Here is a 22774-nt window from a genome sequence, read left to right as displayed (position 1 = left end):
CATTCTTGTTCATCTCTGTGTTCCTTGTGTTTGAAATTATTCCACATGACCATGAGTGATTGGTGGTTTCTTGATCGTCTGCATTAGATAGGGCTGGATATTGGTTGGTTCCAGTATACTGTCTGCAAGCTTCCTTTTTTGAATCCAGAAGCATATTTGAACAGTCAAAACCTGGCAAAATTGCTGTTTAGTGTCATATTTTAAAAACACATTTCCATTATCAATTATTTTGGTACTGAATGCGTTTTGACTGAAGCAATAGGGATCAACTTTTGTGACTGATTTCACACCCATTATTTCTGATTATACTGTACTCCTGTACTGTAGGAGTACAGTATGTATGTAACCAAATGTAATTGGTAGTAGAATTTGACCAGTTCCTAGTTAGGTAGTTAATATGTTCTGTCTAAGAAATTTACATTTAGTTATATAGTAGTTTCTTACCAGATGTAGATTAGTGGGAAAGTTGTTTTGAAGTAATTAAACACTTTTCCTAACAATAGAAGACTAATTTGCGTTCTTATTTTTATTAGATAAGAATATTAGTAGGCTGCGTGCGGTGGCTCACGCCTGTAATTCCAGCACTTTGGGAGGCTGAGGCAGGCGGATCACGAGGTCAGGAGATGGAGACCATCCTGGCTAACACAGTGAAACCCCATCTCTCATGAAAGTACAAAAACAAAATTAGCTGATGTGTTGGTGGGCGCCTGTAGTCCCAGCTACTTGGGAGGCTGAAGCAGGAAAATGACATGAACCTGGGAGGCGGAGCTTGCAGTGAGCCATGATCGCACCACTGCACTCCAGCCTGGGCGACAGAGCAAGACTCCGTCTCAAAAAGAAAAAAAAAAAAAGAAAAAAAGAATATTAGTAGTACAGTGGTAGACACAAATAGCTAGATTTTCAATATCGAACAAGTATTTTATAAATAAATTTATAGAACAGTATTGTGTATGGAATAGTTTTCTTTAAAGCTTACATCCTTAACAATTAGAGTAAAAAAAAAAAACCTGTGATAACATTCTTTACCTTTTTTTTTTCCTTTTTTCTCTTTTTAGGCCTCATTGCTACGATTTCAGAGTACCCTGGTAATAGCTGAGCATGCAAATGATTCCCTAGCACCCATTACTTTAAATACTATTACTGCAGCCACACGCCTTGGAGGTGAAGTGTCCTGCTTAGTAGCTGGAACCAAATGTGACAAGGTGAGAAATTTTTAAGGTCAGCCATAGCAAATATAATCTCCATCAAGAGACAGGAAAAGATGGCAACAGAGAATTATGTTGAGGACTGTAACCCAAACTGGGCTCTAATCCTCATTAAATGGCCAGTGTCACAACCATTACCATGTGTGAAAACGGAACTAAAAGGTTTCCTCACTAAGTATTTTATCTTTTGAAATGAGGTAGAATACTTGATTTAGTTCCACTGGCACCATCATGTGCCATCAGGTACCAAGTAGAATGATAATATTTGAGTCCCCTTAGAGGTTAATAACTGATCTCTTTTTTGTGTTGATGAATATACTTGCTAATTGCTTCTAATTCCTGAAAGTGGTAAATCTGGACAATGTAATATGGATGTTTTAATTGGTAGAAGAATTTGAATGTTAAGTACTATTCTTTCCAAACTCTAGCTGGTACTAAAAGATGTTGTTATTTTTTTTTTGTTGTTGTTGTTGTTGTTGCTGTTGTTGAAATCAGATGATAACAGCTTGGGACACTAACGCTCTAGAAAGGTGCTAGGATATGATTTGCAGGGTCTGTGCCACTAGGCTGCAATGTAGATGAGTGCTTCAATTAAGCTTACATAGCTTGAGCCACCAGTTCCCTCTCACATGGTATAGGAGTTGCTGAGTGTGTAGTTGGGGGCTTAAACTTCACAGAGGAATAAATCTGAAGGGAGTATGTTTTGAGGATTTTATGTTTTATTAAATAAGTGATGCTGGCCGGGCATGGTGGCTTATGCCTGTGATCTCAGGACTTTGGGAGGCTGAGGTGGGTGGATCACTTGAGGTCAGGTGTTTGAGACCAGCCTGGGCAACATGGTGAAACCGTGTCTCTACTAAAAATATAAAAATTAGCCGGTGTGGTGGTGCGTGCCTGTAGTCCCAGCTACTTGGAAGGCTGAGGCACGAGAACCACTTGAACCTGGGTGGCAGAGGTTGCAATAAGCAGAGATTGTACCACTGCACTCCAGCCTGGGTAACAAAGTGAGACTGTCTCAAAAAATATATTAAAAATAACAATAATTCAGAGCATGTGAGAATGCAGATTCATACTGCTGATGTTGCTTCTGATTTTTTACGTGAACTTGATATCTTAAAAGAACATATTATGGTGGGCTTATGTTTAGTTATGTGGGTTTCTTTACCCAATTCCTGCTAACAACTATAGAATCTTACATAGTTGATACAGCCACAATGTGTGATGTGTGATGGCTAAGCTATGTATTTGTATGTATGTATTAGCCACAGTATATGATGGCTAAGCCATCTTTTTGGTTTCCCTGTTTTTGGATATGTAGGAATTTGTGATTTGTTGTTTGTTTTGCTGTGATTTAAAATAATTATTGTAATGTTACTTTAAAAATACTTTGATGCTTCATACTACTTTGAGAAGAATCAAATAGAAATCATCTTCTGTACTCAGTTACAACCCTAACCTGTCATGTTCTAATTTTAAAGAAAACAACTAATACCTATATGAAGAGATCATTAATAGAGTTCAGCTTTATAGCATTTTATTCAGCTATTTGTCATAAACAGCAAGTTATTCTTCTGTATAATGCCAGCAGTTTTTGCCAGTAAAAACAAGAGAGTTTCAATGGGAAAATTCTGCCCCATTTTCTATCCCATGCTGCTATGCAGCTACATTGCGATTAACTGAGTTTCTTAATTGGGAATTCTCTTAAAGTTTGAGAAGCTAAATTCTGCTGCATCCATAATAGAGGGCCTCTGTAGTACAAAATGGTATGCCGGTGAACACTTGGTTTAGGAGAGGTATTTTTGCAGTGCGTCCTTTCTTCAGTGAATATTGTTGCAAGCTAACAGTTCATATGAGGGTAGCAGAAGGCACAGCCGTTTAATCCTACTCATCAGTGAATCAATGAATCAGTTTGGAGGTAAACAAGGAGACAGAAGACGATAGTATGACTGATATGACTTAGCTAAAGTGGAAACCAGCCATGATGTAATAAAGATACTTTAAAAGGGGAAATCTAATTGCCTTCTGAATATAGAAAATCTGAATGATCACAAAGCTTTCTCAGAACCCCATTCTGATTCTAAACAGGAAAAATGAAGAATTAAAATAGGAAATATTTTGCTTTGTCATAGATAAATGTGTGTATGTGGGCAGGAACTCAGTGGTTGACAATGGGATGTTACTAAGAGAACTTCATTTTCACCATTTCCAGGATATTGAACTTAACACTTGGATTGAACCAAAAGTAAAAAGCACAGTTTATAACTAAATTTGAATAAAGAGCCATGTTGATTTTGGTTTGTCAATTAGCACTTTTCTTTTTCAAGGCAGGAATATTTGTTGAAATGCTTGGTAGTTGGACAGTGTGAGGTCAGTCAGTAGTAAGATCTATTGGCATTAGATTTTCTTTGTTAAGGAATGTATTTTAATATTTTAATCCTTTTTTTGTTTGTTTGTTTGAGACGGAGTTTCACTCTTTTGCCCAGTCTGGAGTAAAGTGGTGTGATCTTGGCTCACTGTAACCTCCGCCTCCTGGGTTCAAGTGATTCGCTTGCCTCAGTCTCCCAAGTAGCTGGGATTACAGGCACCCACCACCATGCCTAGCTAATTTTTGTATTTTTAGTAGAGATGAGGTTTCACCATGTTGGCCAGGCTGGTCTCGAACTCCTGACTCCAGTGATCCACCTGCCTCAGCCTCTCAAAGTGCTGGGTTTACAGGCTTGAGCCACTGTGCCCGGCCAGAATATGTTTTAATTCTTAACTGGCCCTTTTGCTAATAAGAGTAATTTTTACAGTTGGTCATTAAGATTTTATGATCTGTTGATATTTATAGTGGTGGCTTTATTTGTATATTTCTGATAGATGGATAATTAGGAACTTATCTTTTAATCACAGGTGGCACAAGATCTCTGTAAAGTAGCAGGCATAGCAAAAGTTCTGGTGGCTCAGCATGATGCGTACAGAGGCCTACTTGCAGGTGAGGTTTTCCAGTGGAAAAATATGTCGTGTAAATTATGCTTGAATATATGATTATGAAAGTATTCCAAAATATTTTTTATCAAATGTGTTTAATTCTCAGAGGAACTGACACCATTGATTTTGGCAACTCAGAAGCAATTCAATTACACACACATCTGTGCTGGAGCATCTGCCTTCGGAAAGGTGAGAAGGTTGAGAATGTGGAATCTGATGTCACTGCTTGAAGGGGTTAGATTTCATTGTGCTGAAAGTGTGCAACAGACTGTTTATATAGCCAATCTGGATTTATCTGAATTGATGTGGTAGTTTTGCTAAAATTTATTCTTTCAAGATTTTGTCATAATTTTCTGTTAAAAAACTACCATTTCCAGCTTTTCAAATTAAGTTGTGGAGAAAACTCTAATTAGGCTATTATTTTAAAATTTTCTGCGTTTAAAAGTAATGATGAATTCTGCTTGCATGTGAGAGAGAGCGAGCGAGCAAACGAACAAGAGTCATTTGTATTAGTAGCCCGTTTTAAGAGATGGTTTATTTGGGTGGCTGATGGATAGCTAGAAAAGCCAAATTTTATCTACATGGGGAATTTGGAAAGGGCTGTGTAGTGGTTGAAGACATCCTTAAGGTAAAGAAAGCCGTAATCTGATCATGTGCATTGTGATGTGTCTGAAGAATGAGTGTGTTACCAGATGGGTAGCAGTCTACATAAAGTTAAAAATGGAGTGGAAGAGTGTAATGGGAGCCTAAGACAAGGAATGTGTCGTGGATTTTTCTTGCTCTCTGTGGCCGTGAGTGTTATCTTAGCTCTCTTTTCTTTTATTCCATTCTTAATAAGGTGTCATTTTTAGTCTTTATTTTTACTTTTTTTTTTTTTTGAGATGGTGTCTTACTTTTGTTGCCCAGGCTGGAGTGCAGCAGCATGATCTCAGCTCACTGCAACCTCCACCTCCTGGATTCAAGCCATTCTCCTGCCTCAGCCTCCTGTGTAGCTGGGATTACGGGTGTGTGCCACCATACCTGGCGAATTTTTGTATGTGTAGTAGAGATGGGGTTTCGCCGTGTTGAACAGGCTGGTCTTGAACTCCTGACCTCACGTGATCTGCCTGCCTCAGCCTCACTCTGTTGCCCAGACTGGAGTGCAGTGGCACGATTGTAGCTCAACATACCCTCCAGCTTGTGGGCTCAAACGATCCTCCTATCCTAGCCTTCTGAGTGGCTAGGACTACAGGTACATGCCACCATGCCCAGCTAATTTTTAAATTTTTTGTATAAATGTAGTCTCCCTATGTTGTTCGGGCTGGTGTTAAACTCCTGGCCTCAAGTCATCCTCTCATTTCAGCCTCCCAAAGTGCTAGGATTATAGACATGAGCCCCTGTGCTTAGCCTATTTTTACTTTTAAAAATTGTGAAATAAGTTATACACGAATACATCCTTATTAGGAAGAATGCATGTAGTACAGCAGTGTGCAGAGCAAGGTGTCAAAGTCCTGCTTTCTTATTCCCAACTCACCCTCCCCTCTGTAGGAGTATAGCTGTTAACAATTGTACATTCTTTTAGGCCTCCTTCTGTGGATTTTTAAATTACAGTACATGTACAGCTATATATTTTTTACTTCTAAAATGGAATAATATGGCATGAATTGTTTTGTGACTAGTAGCTTTTACTTAAGAGTATGACTTGGGCAGGGTGCGGTGGCTGACGCCTGTAATCCCAGCACTTTGGGAGGATCGTCTGAGCCCAGGAGTTCTAGACCAACCTGGGCAATACAGTGAGACCTCATCTCTACAAAAAAAAAAAAAGAAAAAGAAATAAATATTAGCTGAGTATGGTGGTGCACACCTGTAGTCCCAGCTGCTTGGGAGGCTGAGGTGGGAGGATTGCTTGAGCCCAGAAGGTTGAGGCTGCAATAAGCTGAGATCACACTGCTGCACTCTAGCCTGTGCTCCAGGGTGACAGAGCAACACCATCTCAAGAAAAAAAAAAAAAAGAGTATGACTTTGGCTCATAATGTTTCTCTCTTTTTTGTGTCTGCATAAGATTCTATATTTAGCTAAGGACAGTTAACTTGTTTCCAGTTTTTTGCATTTATATACTTTGCTGCAAGAAAACATGCTCATGCGTGTATCTGTGTACACATCGGCTGGAATTTATTTACATTAGAGTTCTAGAAGTGAAATCACTGAGCAAATGCTATGTGGTTTAAAAAATTTGATACCTATTGCTTAATTACCAACACTTGGTAGTATACATTTTAACATTTTTCCCCCAGTCTGATGGGTGAAAAAATCTTTGTGGACCATTCTGTCTCTGAGAGTTGTGATTGTATATTGGATGATTTAAATAATTTCATGAGCCTTGAGTTTCTTTCTATGATGACAGTTCACCTAACAGATTGTTAGACCATGAAAGGGTGTTTGTCATTAGCTAGATTTTAGTACTCTGGCCATGATTGCTATGTTGTGACAGATGGGAGTTTTGAGAATAAGGGTCATATAATAGTAGCTGGTCGTGCGGCCTGTAAATGGGTTTTGAATGAGAAATGTCTATCAGAAGAAGCCAAACAATTTGCTGTATGATAGTCCTTCACCAGCTGTGGTTTTGAGATAACACACTTTTATACTTGTCTACTAGAATTTTAAAATGTCATTTTGTATGCACAAAAAGAACTCAATTATTGCTTCTGCTTCCCAGAAACCATGCAGGCAGCCTGTTGGATGGGATATATTTTTAATAGGATAGATATTTGTGTACCATCCACCCTCAGGACATTTAGATGGAAGACCAGATTCAGGAAAACATACTTTTTAAGTACCATGGTAAAATTTCTTGAAGATATGTTAAGACAAGGGATAATTGGCCGGGCGCGGTGGCTCAAGCCTGTAATCCCAGCACTTTGGGAGGCCGAGACGGGCGGATCACGAGGTCAGGAGATTGAGACCATCCTGACTAACACGGTGAAACCCCGTCTCTACTAAAAATACAAAAAATTAGCCGGGCGAGGTGGCGGGCGCCTGTAGTCCCAACTACTCGGGAGGCTGAGGCAGGAGAATGGCGTGAACCCGGGAGGCGGAGCTTGCAGTGAGCTGAGATCCGGCCATTGCACTCCAGCCTGGGCGGCAGAGCGAGACTCCGTCTCAAAAAAAAAAAAAAAAAAAAAGACAAGGGATAATGAAAATACAAAAGACATTAAATTTTGAGCAATTTAGAAATTTCTGAAACTTTAAAAAGAGGCAAAGTCTGCATAACATAAAAATTGTAAGATAATCTGTTCAGCCAAGTAACTATTCCAGTAATAATTCCTGAACAGTTAAAGAAGGTGGTTCAGGAGGAGGGTTACTTACTGAAGCTAACTTTAAATACTGACAAATCTGGTTTTTAAACTAGATTAAGTAAGTGCTTCAGGATGGGCATGATGGCTCATGCCTGTAATCCCAGCACTTTGGGAGGCCAAGGCAGGAGGATTGGTTGAGGCCAGGAATTCGAGACCAGCCTGGACAACAAAGCAAGACCCCGTCTCTACAGGAAAAAACAAAACATAAAAGAAAATGAGCTGGGTGCGGTAGCATGTGCCTGTAGTCCCAGCTACTCAGGAGGCCGAGGCAGAATAATCTCTTGAGCCCAGGAGTTCAAGGTTATAGTGAGCTATGATCACACCACTGCAACTTCAGCCTGGGTGACAAAATGAGACCCTGTTTCCAAAAAAAAAAAAAAAAAAAAAAGAAGAAGTAACTGGGACTTGGGGAGCTGTGACTTGGGTTCCTGCTACTAAGGACAAAGTTAGCACATGCATCTATTTCAGTACAAGCACAAGAACACACCTTTAATTTATTTTTGTTGCTTTTTAAATACGTACTACACAGACTTCTTCAGGTTAGTGTTATTTTTCTTTTTTTTTTTTTTCTTTTGAGGCAGAGTCTCGCTCTGTCACCCAGGCTGGAGTGCAGTGGTATGGTATCAGCTCACTGCAACCTCCGTCTCCCAGGTTCAAGCAATTCTCATTCTCATGCCTCAGTCTCCTGAGTGGCTGGGACTACAGGCATATACCACCATCCCCAGCTAATTTTTTGTATTTTTAGTAGAGATGGTGTTTCACCATGTTGGCCACATTGGTCTCAAACTCCTGGCCTCCTGGTCTCAAACTCAGCCTCCCAAAGTGCTGGGGTTACAGGCATCAGCCACTGTACCTGGCCTTATTCTTTTTTGTGCAATATCAATTTAAACAAAAGGTAAAACGTCTGCTTTGAATGTTTTTATATACGTTAAGTTAATATGTACGAGCATAATCTTTTTCAGTATTTGAGAATTTTACTACCCTTCTAAATTTGTTCTATCTTTTCTTATCTAAATTCAATAGTCCACAACTGTCACACTTGGTAATTGATGTTTATTATAGTAAATTTCATATGTCATAATTCAATATGTTGCATTAAGGTGGCTTAATACTGTGAAACTCATATGACTCTTAATGTAGTTAGAGTAATGGTAGGTACTCAATCTCAAAGCCTATTTAAAAAGCTGTGCTTGAAGTTGTATATCCAAAGGTGCACATGAAATATAAAATATTTGAATTAAAATTTCTACAGAATATGCATTTAGAATATGTCATTACTGATCATATATAGTCATCCATCACTGTGTATGTGTGTAACTCACTGCTTATTTTGCTTTTAGAACCTTTTGCCCAGAGTAGCAGCCAAACTTGAGGTTGCCCCAATTTCTGACATCATTGCAATCAAGTCACCTGACACATTTGTGAGAACTATTTATGCAGGTGAGTACTCAAGGAAGATAATTAATCGACATGTTAAATTTTAGTGAAAAGCATAAATTAATCTTGAAGGTAAATTTTAAATCAAGCCATACAATTGCTTTAAGTGGACCATCTTAAAGGTTTCTGAGGAAAATTTTAGTCTAGAATTGCTGGTGGCCCTTGACATGGCATTCTCTTTGATGGATCTCAAGCACAGCGGTTTCCTGCCTGTTTATTGAGTTTGTAGAGTGGTATTTTCCTAGTGGTTAATAAAAATTAGATTCACTATTTAATATATTTTGTAAGTGGTACCTGGAAAAGCAAAACTTAAAAAAAATAGTATTCTCAATCTTTACTTCTTCTACTTCATTTCCATCAGCATTAAGAAATTCATTTTAGCCAGCTGCAGTGGCTCGTGCCTATAATCCCAGCACTTTGGCAGGCTGAGGTGGGAGGATTACTTGAACTCAGGAGTTCGAGGCTATCCTGGGCAACATAATAAGACCCCATCTCAAAAAATAAATAAATAATTAGCTAGGCATGGTGGCATGTGCCCGTAGTCATAGATACTTGGGAGGCTGAGGTGGGAGGATTGCTTGAGCCAGAAGGTCAGGGCTATAGTGAGTTGTGATCATGCCACAGCACTCCAGCCTGGGCAACAGAGCAAGACCCTGTCTCAAGAAAAAAAGAAAATAAATTCATTTCAGTGTCTCTTCAGTTGATTGATCTTTTGCTTAGCAAACCGGTCTCTAGTGGGGTTGGAGAAGGCAGTGAACTCTTCGTTTTTTTTCTGATTAAAGTTGTGTATTTCACTATAAATGGCTAATTCTCAAATTAGACTTTTCATCTTCCATAATGTTTGTGGGAAAACATTTTGTCATGGTTTGGGTTACTGTTAATGTGATAGCTAATCCAGAGTGTCTCAAATCCTCTTAAAATCTTGGCACATCCATACCTGTTCTTTATGACCTGTTGTGTTTTCAAGATATTCCTCCTTCAGCATGCATAGTAGCTACATTCTTACTAAGTTGTTGCAGCTCATAGTTTTGAGTTACTGATTGTATTGTTTTTGGAGAAGGAAGCTTTGTTCATATTCCTTTTAGGGGTGTAGCGTACCTTCTTAGTGTGGGTGCCTGTTCCAGTTTCTTCCTTCTAGGCATGGTAGTACCTGTCCTGCTTTTAAAGACATCCAGGGTTATACAAATGTCTACTGATATGTTTCTTCACTGTTATGGTCCACTTTTTCCTATACTTAATAGAGTTAGAAGACAACTGGTCAAGAGTTATTTCTTGCCTTGTCTATGAAGTAAATTCCAAGCTCAAAGGAATGCTCGTTTTGTTGCCTTTGTTGTTGCTTTTAAAAAATAGATTGTATGTTTCAGGAAATGCTCTATGTACAGTGAAGTGTGATGAGAAAGTGAAAGTGTTTTCTGTCCGTGGAACATCTTTTGAAGCTGCAGCAACAAGTGGCGGTACTGCCAGTTCAGAAAAGGGTGAGTGTTCATTTGGAGTTTTTTGGTTTTTCTTATTTTTTTAATTCATAGACTGTATTATAATGAGGGATTACCTCTGCTTACATTTCTAATGCATAGTATTTGAAAGTTCAATTTAAATGATATTCCTAAACTTATATAAAAATAATAAATATATATAACTTGCATCTTTTTTCACATTATCTTTGGTACTAGGATAGTTGCTTTGGTAGATCAAGGGAGTGGGAGACAGGATCTATTAAGATTAAGCTTTTTTACTCTTGTCGCTGTTTCCTATTATATTTGGGTGATTCAATATAACAGAAGAATGTAACAGTAAACATGTGGAGGGTGTTACACTTTAACATATATAGTGTCTCATTTGGACCTCATAGAAAGAAAGTTATTCCATATTCAGACTCAGAGAATTAAATGATTTCTCAAGTCATACAACTAATGTGGCAAAGGCTGGAATTTAGTCTCCTTAAGTCTTTCCATTATCAGAGAGAATTAATTAGGAGCACCAAAAATTCACATTAATTAAATTTCATGGAATTATATACTTGTGTGTTTCTCTTAAAAATAATTATTGTTATAGAACTTGAAATCATAGTCGTTGTTTTATTATATGTGTTAATGTATGCAGCATCAAGTACTTCACCAGTGGAAATATCAGAGTGGCTTGACCAGAAATTAACAAAAAGTGATCGACCAGAGCTAACAGGTGCCAAAGTGGTGGTATCTGGTGGTAAGTGAAATATTAATCTTAAAAGATGTAAACTTAAAATACTTTGATTTTTTTTTTTTTTTTTTTAGTATTTATTTTAGAGGTACACAAATCTTTTTCAAATATAAGAAGTTGGGAAGTTTTGGGTATTATTCCCATTTAACCAATTAGGAAAATGAAATTATGAGCATAATACACAGTTTGGGGTTTCTGTTGCACAACTAGTCACTGGCACCAGGGGGAGCATGGTGTAAATCTCATCTCCATAGCTTTGCCACTTGGTACCGTCTTACTGATGCACTTCCATGTATTCTGCAGAGTATGGTTGGCTTCTGAATTATAGATAGAACTGGCTGGAATTTCAGGGCCATCTTGTGTGTAATTCCTACCCTTCTTTCCACTTGGAAAGATTTCCAGAGTTATCCATGTCTTTGTGTATAACTCTTTGAAAGTTTCTTAACATTTAATATCAAAACTGTTAATACAGCATAAGACATGCTTATTTTTGTACATCATGCTCCTTGTCTTTAAGAACAATGATTTTTTTTATGGCCCACTGACTAACTTTTTGAAAAAATAAGGACTGCTATGCTTTTTAAATCCTTGCAAATTAAACATCCAACAAAATAAGCTTTCAGACAGCCTTCTGTTGCAAGTGGCATTGAGAAAAAATCATTTAATATTTTGAAGTGATATATCTGACTTGTTTTTTCTTTTCTTTTTTTCTTTTTGAGATGGAGTTTTGCTCTTGTTGCCTAGGCTGGAGTGTAATGGCACAATTTCAGCTCACTGCCACCTCCTGGGTTCAAGCGATTCTCCTGCCTCACCCTCCCAGGTAGCTGGGATTACAGGCATGCGCCACTACGCCTGGCACGGTGACTCACACCTGTAATCTCAGCACTTTCAGAGGCCGAGGTGGGTGGATCACCTGAGGTCAGGAGTTGGAGACCAGCCTGGCCAACATAGTGAAACCCCGTCTGTACTAAAAATACAAAAAATTAGCTGGGCATGGTGGTGGATGCCTGTAGTCCCAGCTACTTGGGAGGGTGAGGCAAGAGAATTGCTTGAACCTGGGAGGCTGAGATTGCAGTGAGCCGAGATCGTGCCATTGTATTCCAGCCTGGGCAACAAGAGTGAAACTTCGTCTAAATAATAATAATAATAATTATTATTATTATTTTGTATTTTATACAACAAAAAGCACCAGGCCCTGACTTGTTTATTCACTTATTTATTCAATAAATGTATATTGGTTATCTGTTCTATGACAAGCTTATTGCCAAGTGCTGGAGAAACAGATGAAAAGGCAGAATGCTCTTCCTCTCGAGGAGTTTAAAGTCCTTGAGATGACTCCCATTCAAATAATAACTTTATGCAGTCATTCAGAGAAATTTATTGAGCATCTATTATATGTAGAGTTTTGCTAAATGTTGAGATATGGCAGTGACCAAGATAGATATAGATCCTGAAATTAAAGAGTTTTTATTCTAGTGGGAAAAAAACTCATATTAATTACATAATTAGTTAACTAGTTAATTATAGTATGTGGAATGCTTTATAGAAGTATAGGAGTGTGATAGGAGAGGTCAGAAAAGGTTTTATAGAGGAGGTGACATGCTTAATATGGCAGTTACATAATATGAAAATTTACTCCAGTATATAAAATAGCAAAATTATTCTAGAATGAATTTGATGTTTGCCTAATTTTTTTGTTTTGTTTTTTCATCTTTTTAAATGAGGTCGAGGCTTGAAGAGTGGCGAGAACTTTAAGTTGTTGTATGACTTAGCAGATCAACTACATGCTGCAGGTAAAGTTATTTTCCTTAGTAGAAAGATATTCCCTCTTTGTTGGAAATATTTTTTCTTCATTATTTCCTTTTTGTGTAAGTCTTTCAACCCTACAAATTATTTTACTTTCTGGATTTTTCAGTTTTTCTCTTTGAACCAGTTTTTCTTAAGCCTCCAAGCAAATGGTATATAGCATTCAGTGAGGAGAAGGCCTCCTAGTATCCCTTACATTTGCCTGATCTTAGTAGGTTTTTTTCTTCACTTTAAAAATAATGAAATGGGCCAGGCACAGTAATGCTCATCTGTAATCCTAGCACTTTAGGAGGCTGAGGCAGGAGGATTGCTTGAATCCAGGAATTTGAGACCAGCCCTAGCAATGTAGTGAGACCCCATCTCTACAAAATTTAAAAATTAGCCAGGCATATTGGTGTGTGCTTGTAGTCCCAAGTACTTGGGAGGCTAAGGTGGAAGGATTGCTTGAGTTTGAGAGGTGGAGGCAGCAGTGCACTGTGGTTGTGCCACTGCATTCCAGCCTGGGCAACAGAGTGAGGTCCTGTCTCAAAAATAATAATAAAAGACAAAATAATGAAATGTTAGTTTCAGTGCCTACTTCAGATTCAGGAACACCCTGGTTTTTCATCTTTTTTTGGTGGTCTTAATATAAATCTTATACAAATAGAAATACATTTAAAGTTTTTAAGTTCATAGTTAAAAATGTAAAACTGTAGTTAACCATTTATAGGTAAGGTAGAACCTATTGCTAAAAGTGCATTGATGAGAAGAGAGTGATGTTTTTTGAAAAACCAAAAAAATTTAAGCCAGGCGTGGTAGCATGTGTCTGTAATCCCAGATACTTGGGAAGCTAAGTTAGGAGGATTGCTTGAGCCTAAGAGTTTGAGACCAGCCTAGGCAACATAATTGAGACCCTGTTTCGAAAAAAAATCTTTTTAAAGACATTTGATTATTTTTGAATTATACAATCACTACGATGAATATATATTAAAATGTCCCAATTCTATCATCTCACCCTCCTTTTAAGAGTTTTACATATAACTTTCCAGGGTTTTCCTGTAACTTTCTGTGGTTTTCCTGTGCATTTCTATTACATAACATGTATACCCATAGAAACAGTAATAGTTTTGTCAGAATAAAGGCATTATATAGACACTGTATAATCAGATGGTAGTATTTCAGGGTTTATTTTCATTCATTCTTTCTTTGAACAAGTATTAAGTGTCTGCTGTATTCCAGGTACTATTTTAGGTGCTATTAGTTTATTTTGGCTACAGTAATAAGTTACTACAAACTTGGTAGCTTAAAGCAACAAAGTTTTTCTCTCACAGCTTTGGAGGCCAGAGGTGTGTTGAAGTGTTATCAGGGGCCATACTCCCTCTGGGGGCTCTAGGAGATAATCTGTTATTTTCCTCTTCCAGCTTCTGATGGGTACTCTGATATTCCTGGGCTTGTGGCCACATCACTACAACTTCTGCCTCTGTCTTCTTATCATCTTCTCTGTGGGACTGCATTCAATCTCCTCTGTGTCCCTCTTATAAGGATACATGCCGGGCGCAGTGTCTCATGCCTGTAATCCCAGCACTTTGGGAGGCCAAGGTGGGCGGATCACCTGAGGTCCAGAGTTCGAGATTAGCCTGGCCAACATGGTGAAACCCCGTCTGTACCAAAAATATAAAAATTAGTTTGGTGTGGCGGCACACATCTGTAATCCCAGCTACTTGTGAGGCTGAGGCAGGAGAATTCCTTGAACCCAGAAGGCAGAGGTTGCAGTGAGCTGAGATTGTGCCACTGTACTCCAGCCTGGGTAACAGAGCGGGACTCCGTCTCAAAAACAAAAAAGATATGTGTAATGGCATTTAGGGCCCACGTAGATAATCCAGGATAAACTCCCTCTCAAGATCCTTAGCTTTATATCATATCTGCTGCCACGTAGGTAATATTCACAGGTTCTGGGGATTAGGACATGAATATATCTTTGGAGGGGCCATGTTCTTGCCTACTACAGACACTAACACAATAAATTAGTAAATAATATAATATGGGCCAGGTGTGGTGGCTTACTCCTGTAGTCACCTGAGGTCAGGAGTTTGAGACCAGCCTGGCCAACATGGAGAAACCCCGTCTCTACTAAAAGATACAAAAATTAGCTGGGCATGGTGGTGCGTGCCTATAGTCCCAGCTACTTGGGAGACTAAGGCAGGAGAAACGCTTGAACCTGGGAGGCAGAGGTTGCAGTGAGCAGAAATCATGTCACTGCACCCCAGCCTGGGCAACAGGGCGAGACTCTGTCTCAAAAAAAAAACAAAACAAAAGAGAGTCGTAAGTGTTAGGGAGACTAATAGAATGGGTAATGGGGGTGAGAATTGGAGGGCAAGATTGAAGTTTAAAATAAGGTAGCCAGATTTGGCCTTAATGAGAAAGAGACATTTGGCTGGGTGTGGTGGCTCATGCCTGGAATCCCAGCAGTTTGGGAGGCCAAGATGGGTGGATCAGTTGAGACCAGGAGTTCAAGACCAATCTGGCCCACATGTTGAAACCCCACCTCTACTAAATACAAAAATTAGCGGGGTGTGGTGGCACACACCTGTAGTCCTGGCTACTCAGGTGGCTGAGGTGGGAGGATCACTTGAACTGTGAGGTGGAGGTTGCAGTGAGCTAAGATTGTGCCACTGCACTCCGGCCTGGGTGACAGAGACACTCTTAAAAAAAAAAAAAAAAAAAAGGAGGCACCTGAACAAAGGTTTGAAGGAGGTGAGGAAGCGACCCATGAGGAGATCTAGGGGAGAGTGCTCCAGACCAGAGCAACCAGTAAAGTGCAGAGAGCCTGTCTAAGGCAGGAACACATCTGGCCTATTTGACGAATAGGAAGAAGGCCAATGTTGGAATGGAAAGTGCAAAAGAGAAAGTAGTAAGAGATAAAACTGGGCGGCAACACAAGACAGATCCCACAGGGCCTTATAGGACATTGTAAAGAGATTACTTTTCTCTGAATGAAATGGGGAGCCATTTCAAGGTTTGAGCAGAAGAATGACATGATCTAACACATTTTTAAAGGATCGCTTTGGCTGCAGTTTTAAGAATAAGCTGTAGGGGGCAAGTACAGTAATGGGGAGATCATTTAGCAGGCTATATCAGTCATGTAGGTGAGAGATACTCATGGTTTGGACCAGGGTAGCTGCAGTCGATGTGGGGAGAAATTGTCAGTTTTGAGATACATATTTGAAGGTAGAGACAAAGGATTTCCCGACAGATTGGATGTGGATTATGAGAGAAAGTATTTGTCCTGGTGAGTGGTAGGGTGGAGTTACAGTTAGCTGAGATAAGGAATATCTCGAGTGAAGCAGTTTCCAGGGAGAGATCAGGAGTTCAGTTTTGGGCATGTTAATTTTTGCGATGTCTAATAACAGACACTGAGTAGACAAGTCAATTAAGCAGTTGGTATAGGAGTGTGGAGTTCTATGGAGAAGTTTGGGCTAGAGATACATATTTGGGAATCAGTTCATTTGGATGATATTGAAAGCCATGAGACTGGATGAAATTACCAAGGGAGGGAGTATAGATAAAAAAGAGGTCCCAGGCTAGGTGCAGTGGTGTGAGCCTGTAGTCCCCACTACTCAGGAGGCTAAGGCAGGAGGATCTCTTGAGCCCAGGAGTTTGAGGCTGTATTGTGTTATGACTGTGCCTGTGAATAGCTGCTGCATTACAGCCTGGGCAACAGAATGAGACTTTGTCTCTTAAGGAGAAAAAAAAAAAAAAGTCTCAGGACTGAGCCATAAACACTGTAATGATTAAGAGCTAAGAGAGAAAAGGAGAAAGAAGACCAAAAAGGAGTAGTAAGTTAGTCTAGACAACCAGGGCAGAGGCTATGTTTTGAAACCCATGTGGAGTGTTTCATTGAGGAGGAAAAAATTGATCAACTGTGACACACACTTCTAACAGGTCAAGGATGGTAAAGACTGAAGAGTGACTATTGGATTGAACCACTTAGACATCACTGGCTACTTTAAGCAGTTTCAGTGGAGTGATGGAAGCAAAAGTCTCATTAGAGTGGGTTTAAAAGAATAGTCCTGCCAGGCAGTGACTTGTACCTGTAATCCCAATACTTTGGGAGACCAAAGTGGGAGGATTGCTTAAGCCTAGGAGTTTAGACCAGCCTGGGCAACATGGCAAAACTCCGTCTCTACAAACAATATCAAAATTAGCCAGGCATGGTGGTATGCACCTGTGGTCCCAGCTGCTTGGGAGGCTGAAGCAGGAGAAATCACTTAAGCCCAGGAGGTTAAGGCTGCAGCAAGCTGTGATTGTGCCACTGCACTCCAGCCTGGGTGACAGAACAAGACCCTGTCTAAGAAAAGAAAATAAAAAATAAAAGGCTAGTCATAGGTAGTGGTTACATGGTTGTGTTCACTGTATGATAATGCTCTGGAGCAGCACATTTGTCTTTTTCTGTATGTAGGTTATATTTTAATGAAAAGGATTTTAGAGATAGAGTGGGAGGCCTGGAGTTGGAGACAGTGAATACAGATAACTTTTTTGAGGGATTTTGCTATATAGGGAAGCAGGGAAATGGATGGTAGCTAGAAGAGGAGTCTGGCCAACAGAGAGACTTCATAAAGCTGGGACAGGTAATAACATGCGTCTGTGCTGATGGGAGTGCTCCAGGAGAGGGAAAAGTAGTCATACTTTTTCCCCTTCACATACTTTTTCATTTCACTCAAGGACATCACTCCAGTAATTCTCCCCTGAGGGAAAAGTCAGAATTACTGGAGTGATGTCCTTGAGTAGACAAGAGAGAATGTGGACATAGCTGCAGGTGGTGGGTAGATGTGTTACTCGGAGCATGTGGAAATTCTCTTTTGATCCTTTCAATTTTTTTTAGTGAATAAGAAGCAAAGTCATCAGTTGAGAATGAGGATGCTAAAGAGGTATAGGAAGTTTGAAGAGAGAAGAAAATACATGAAATTATAGTTTAGGAAACAGTGGGCTAATGAAAGGACTAGGGGAACTTAGTATAACTGCCAGGAATTAAGGCTTATTTATTTAGAGGAAAATATACTTCACATGGTTGGATATTTGATGTTTTTCTCCAGTAATGCTGAACTGCAGGAGAAGAGATACGGAAAAAGTGGAAAGGTTGCTTAATCAGCCAGAGATGGAGGTTTTTCTGAGTGTGTGGTGATGTAAGAGGAGAACAAGGAAGTTGAAGGCATAGCAAAGGAATGATTAGAATGATTGATCATAGAATTTAAAGTGGGCAAAACAACAGGACAATGGGGGAGAGTGAATAGAATTGTAGATTACTGTGGGGTCAGAGGAATGTTGGAAGTGAATGTCAGCTGGAAAGAGGAGGTCAGAAAGACGCTGAAAATTGAGACTGTTGAGCAATCTTGGTAAAGAAAATGTCTAGGATATGATCATGGGTGTGGCTGAGGTAGAGTGGTGGGCAAGCTCATTGGAGGAGAGTTGTTCAAATCTCCAAGTGTTGAAATCTCCAGGAATTAAGATAAGACTAATGTAGTTCTTTCGGTTTCCAGTCTGGCATATAAGAAGCTTGGAAGTCACCATTTTGTCCTAACAACAAGTGAAAAACTGAACAAACCGAAGAATCAAAACTCATCTTACATCCATAGGAGAAGCGAGGTTGCATGGCAAACTGCTGTCCGTCCCCCAAACTGCAGAAACCAACAAGCAAACACAGATAATCACAACTTCCCAGAGCAGAAATCCAAAAGTAGCAACCTCCACAGGAGCTGGTGGTGGGGTAGGGGAACCTGAACTCTTGTTGATGAATTGCTGGAGGTTCCATGTTAAAAACTCCAGGTGGGCCGGGCACGGTGGCTCATGTCTGTAATCCCAGCACTTTGGGATGCCGAGGTGGGCAGATCACTTGAGGCCAGGAGTTCGAGACCAGCCTGGCCAACATGGTGAAACCCCATCTCTACTAAAAATGTAAAAATTAGTCGGGCATGGCAGCATGCACCTGTAGTCTCAGTTACTTGGGAGGCTGGGGCAGAAGAATCACTTGAACCCTGGAGATGGAGGTTGCAGTGAGCCAAGATCATACCAATATTCTCCAGCCTGGGCAACAGAGTGAGACTCTGGATTTTTGTTTTTTTGACAAAAAACTCTAGGGGTATCCAGTGTGGGCTCCCAACATTTTTGTGAGTTTTACCTTCAGGAGCTCTTCCTCATGGTGAAAATTAGAGAAAAATCACCTCATGCTTCCAATAAGGGGAGGGGAAAGGGAACCACTTTAAAATATGCCAGAGCATTCTGTTCTTCTTAACAAGGTCTGACCTCCTTCAGGAGGAACTGTTTAACCAGAGATTAATTTGCTGGGGCTTTATCAGAGCCTAACTGACCTGAGGAAAGGTAAATACTCAACTTCAGCCATTCTAGCCATCCTGTCCCACCTAAGGGAGAGAGAGGAACTGAGAAGCATGTGTAAAGTTCAGTCTCAATATGGTCTTATTGAGGTATGGTCTTAGTAAAAGACCAAGACCTCAACATAGGACTGTAGAATGCTTCCTTTCCCCCAGCACCTTACCACCATGTAATAAAGGCTTAATGACAGCTCTTCCTTTTACCCGTGTATCTCATGTTGGGCTATCAAGAAAATATTGCGAGATATACTAGAAGGTAAAAGACAGTTTGAAGAGACAGAAAGCATCAGAACCCCTCAGCTAGAATAATCAGACTGGAAATTTAAAACAACTGGGATTAGTATGCTAAGGTCTCTAATGAATAAAGAGCAAGTAAGATGTGCAATATAAGCAGAGGGCTAGAAATCCAAGAAAGAAACAGAAATGCTAGAGATAAAAAACATTGTAACAGAAATGAAGAATACCTTTTAAGGACTTCTTAGTAGACTGGATATGGCTGAGGAAAGAATCTCTGAGCTCTAGGATCTCAGTAGAAACCTCCAGAACTGAAAAACGAAGAGAAAAAGAACCAGAAGAAGAAGAAAAAAAAAAACAGAAAACCTGAACTGTAATATAATATCTAAGAATTGTGGAACAACTACTAAGAGTATAACGTGTAATGGGAATACCAGAAGAGGAGAGAGGAGCAGAAGCAATATCTGACTGAGGATTTCCCCACATTAACGTCAGATACCAATCCACAGATGTAGGAAGCTCAGAAAACACCGAATATGATAAATGCCAGAAGAACTTCACCTACGCCTATCATTTGCAAACTGCAGAAAATCAAAAATAAAGAACAAATACTGAAAGAAGCCAGAGGGAAAAATCCACCATACCTATGAATAGCAAAGATAATAATTACATCCAATCTCTTTTCAGAAACCATGCAAGCAAGAAGAGAGTGTAGTAAAATGTTTAAAGTGCTGAGAGAAAACACCCACCAACATAGGATTTTATACCCTGTGAAATTATCCTTTAAAAATGAAAGAGAAATAAAGACTTTCTCAGACAAAAATTGGCAGAATATGTCATAGACTTGCAAGAAATGTTAAAAGTTCTTCTAGAGAGAAGGAAATGGTAGAGGTCAAAAACTCTGATGTATATAAAGCAAGTGAGAGCATTGAAGAGGGAATGAGTGAAGGTAAAATAAGTTTTATTTTTCTTAATTGATCTAATAGGTAACAGTTTGTTTAAAATAATAACATTGTATTCAATTACATATGCTCATGTATTATAATTACTTATGTGCTCATATATAAGTGAAATGAATCACCATGTAAGAAACAGGAGATAGGGATTAGGATTATCTTGTTATTTAATGGTACTTGTACCACCTGTGAAGTAGTGAAGTGTTATTTGAAAGTGGACTTGGATTAATTGTAAATGAATATTGCAAACTCTAGGACCACCACTAAAGTAAAACAAAAATACAACTAATAGCTAAGAAAAGAGACAAAATGGAATTATTTAAAATGCTCAGTTGGTGGAAGACAAAAATAGGAAAAAAGAAGAAGGGCAACAAATAGCCGTTACAGATATGGTAGATATTAATCCAACTATGTCAGTCATTACTTTCAACATCAGTAGTGTAAATGCACCAATTAATGATAAAGATTGTCATAGTGGATGAAAAAGTAAGACCCAACTATATGGTGTCTACAAGAAACCCACTTTAAATATAAAAATACATATACCTATAAAGTAAATGAGTAGAGAGAGATATACCATGGTGGTGCTAATTGAAAGAAAACAGGAGTAGCTATATTAATTTCAGACGGAGCCAATTTAAAGTTAAGTTTTATTACGTAAATAAAACCTGAGTTTTAATAAACTTAAGTTTTAAGTTCTAAAACTTACATTTCAATAAAACTTAATATAACTTAAGTTTTGCTGATATTGGGCTCTGTATTCCAGAAATCACAGTGTAAGGGTCAGGAATATGGGAGATGGGTGCAGGTTAGGGAGCATGCAGAGCATTATGGGGATCAGTGTATAGGTTATGAAGGATAACCTTTGAGTTTGGGACTTGTGGGGACAGACAGAAATGAAGGGCAGGGTGTAATTAGTCCTGGCTGACTCAAGATAGTGGTGGTGAGGCTGTGCGTGTTTGGAGGTGGTCAGCTGTATTGTCTGTGGCTCCCTCTGTCCTTTTCAGCTTGAGATGAAGAGGCCTGAGGCTCATTCTTGACTCCTGCTGGGGAAGAGGTTGTTTTACTCCAAGTATAGGGCTCATTGTTGACTCCTGTTGAATGATAATAGAAAGCCAGTTAAATTTTATTTATTAATTTGATAGCAAATATTGGTTAAACCTTCATCTTGTTATTTGTAACTCTTTATCCAGTATCTTCTCTTTATAGTATTACAAGAGGTAATATTGTAAGACCTTTCTTCAAAACTTGTGAAGTTGTTACTTAAAGGAGCATTATATAATGACATTCTAAACATTATAGTGTAAAGTTTATGAATGCCTTTTTGATAAAGCATGCAGAAGAGTTAAGCCTAAATTAAAATCTGAAATACTTGGGTATAAAAAGAAGTTTTTCCTTGAAGCTTTCTGTATAAAATATACTAGTACTTAGAATTCTAAATCAATGTCTTTGTTTACAGTTATCAGGGAATATCCTAACTAGCTGAATAGTAGAGCTTGAAAAAAATGACAAATAATTTTTCCCCTTAGTTGGTGCTTCCCGTGCTGCTGTTGATGCTGGCTTTGTTCCCAATGACATGCAAGTTGGACAGACAGGAAAAATAGTAGCACCGGTAAGTGTTGCGATAAAATATGCTGTGCCAAATGTTATAGGGATAAGTACTGTATGTATTTGTTGAACAGTGATCTCAGTGATTTATCTTACTCAGTGTTCCTGAGCAGTTAGCCAGTATCATATCATCATGGTGAATATGTCATTTTCACAAGGTCTGTGTAGTTCTTGGTCTCGGTAAAATACCTAGCAGTTCTTAAATCCAGCTTATTTTTCAAGTATTTTAAAGCAGTGGAACATTTTATCAAATTAAGTCATATTATATCAAATAAAACATTGATAAAAGCAGCATTTTATCAACTCAAATTTATAAGTTCACATTGATAGCACTTATTTGCCATAAAGCCTTTAGAGAGTATAAATTCAGTGAGAACAATGAACCTATTTTAATGAACACAGAATTTTGAAATTGGGAGCTGTGAATGACAATTTTAGTCTTACATCTTCCTGAACACCAAGTTTGTTTCTGTATTTTGTCTTATAGTATGAATTCCAGAAAATTCTGTTTTACATAGATAAGTGATACTAGAATATTCTTCAGTTAAGCCTATCTAAAACTTAAAAAGGAACAGCAGGAAATTTTGGTCTCAAAGTTGAATCACTAACAGTTGATAATGACTGTTTATATTTCTTAGGTGATACAGATTTTCAGTGAATAG

General features: G+C 38.9%; 1 protein-coding gene across 6 annotated transcripts in view; it reads left to right on the top strand.

Moving 5' to 3' along the window:
- Positions 1 to 22774, top strand: part of ETFA (electron transfer flavoprotein subunit alpha) — a 102318-nt gene that overhangs the window by 15620 nt on the left and 63924 nt on the right. For 5 of the 6 annotated variants that reach the window (XR_013395165.1, XR_013395163.1, XR_013395164.1 and 2 more), the window contains 8 exon segments: positions 1056 to 1202; positions 4098 to 4179; positions 4282 to 4364; positions 8851 to 8950; positions 10312 to 10422; positions 11048 to 11149; positions 12868 to 12936; positions 22034 to 22116. Coding sequence is in view for 2 of the 6 variants with exons in the window: in NM_001261119.1 (NP_001248048.1) it covers positions 1056 to 1202; positions 4098 to 4179; positions 4282 to 4364; positions 8851 to 8950; positions 10312 to 10422; positions 11048 to 11149; positions 12868 to 12936; positions 22034 to 22116 (777 nt within the window). In the remaining 4 variants the exon portion in view is untranslated. 6 annotated transcript variants of the gene reach the window in all.

The sequence above is a fragment of the Macaca mulatta genome, chromosome 7 (assembly GCF_049350105.2).
Source record: "Macaca mulatta isolate MMU2019108-1 chromosome 7, T2T-MMU8v2.0, whole genome shotgun sequence".
In the NCBI taxonomy this organism is placed as follows: domain Eukaryota; kingdom Metazoa; phylum Chordata; class Mammalia; order Primates; family Cercopithecidae; genus Macaca; species Macaca mulatta.
Note: the sequence above shows the minus strand (reverse complement) of the source record. Positions and strands in the feature narration are given on the sequence as shown.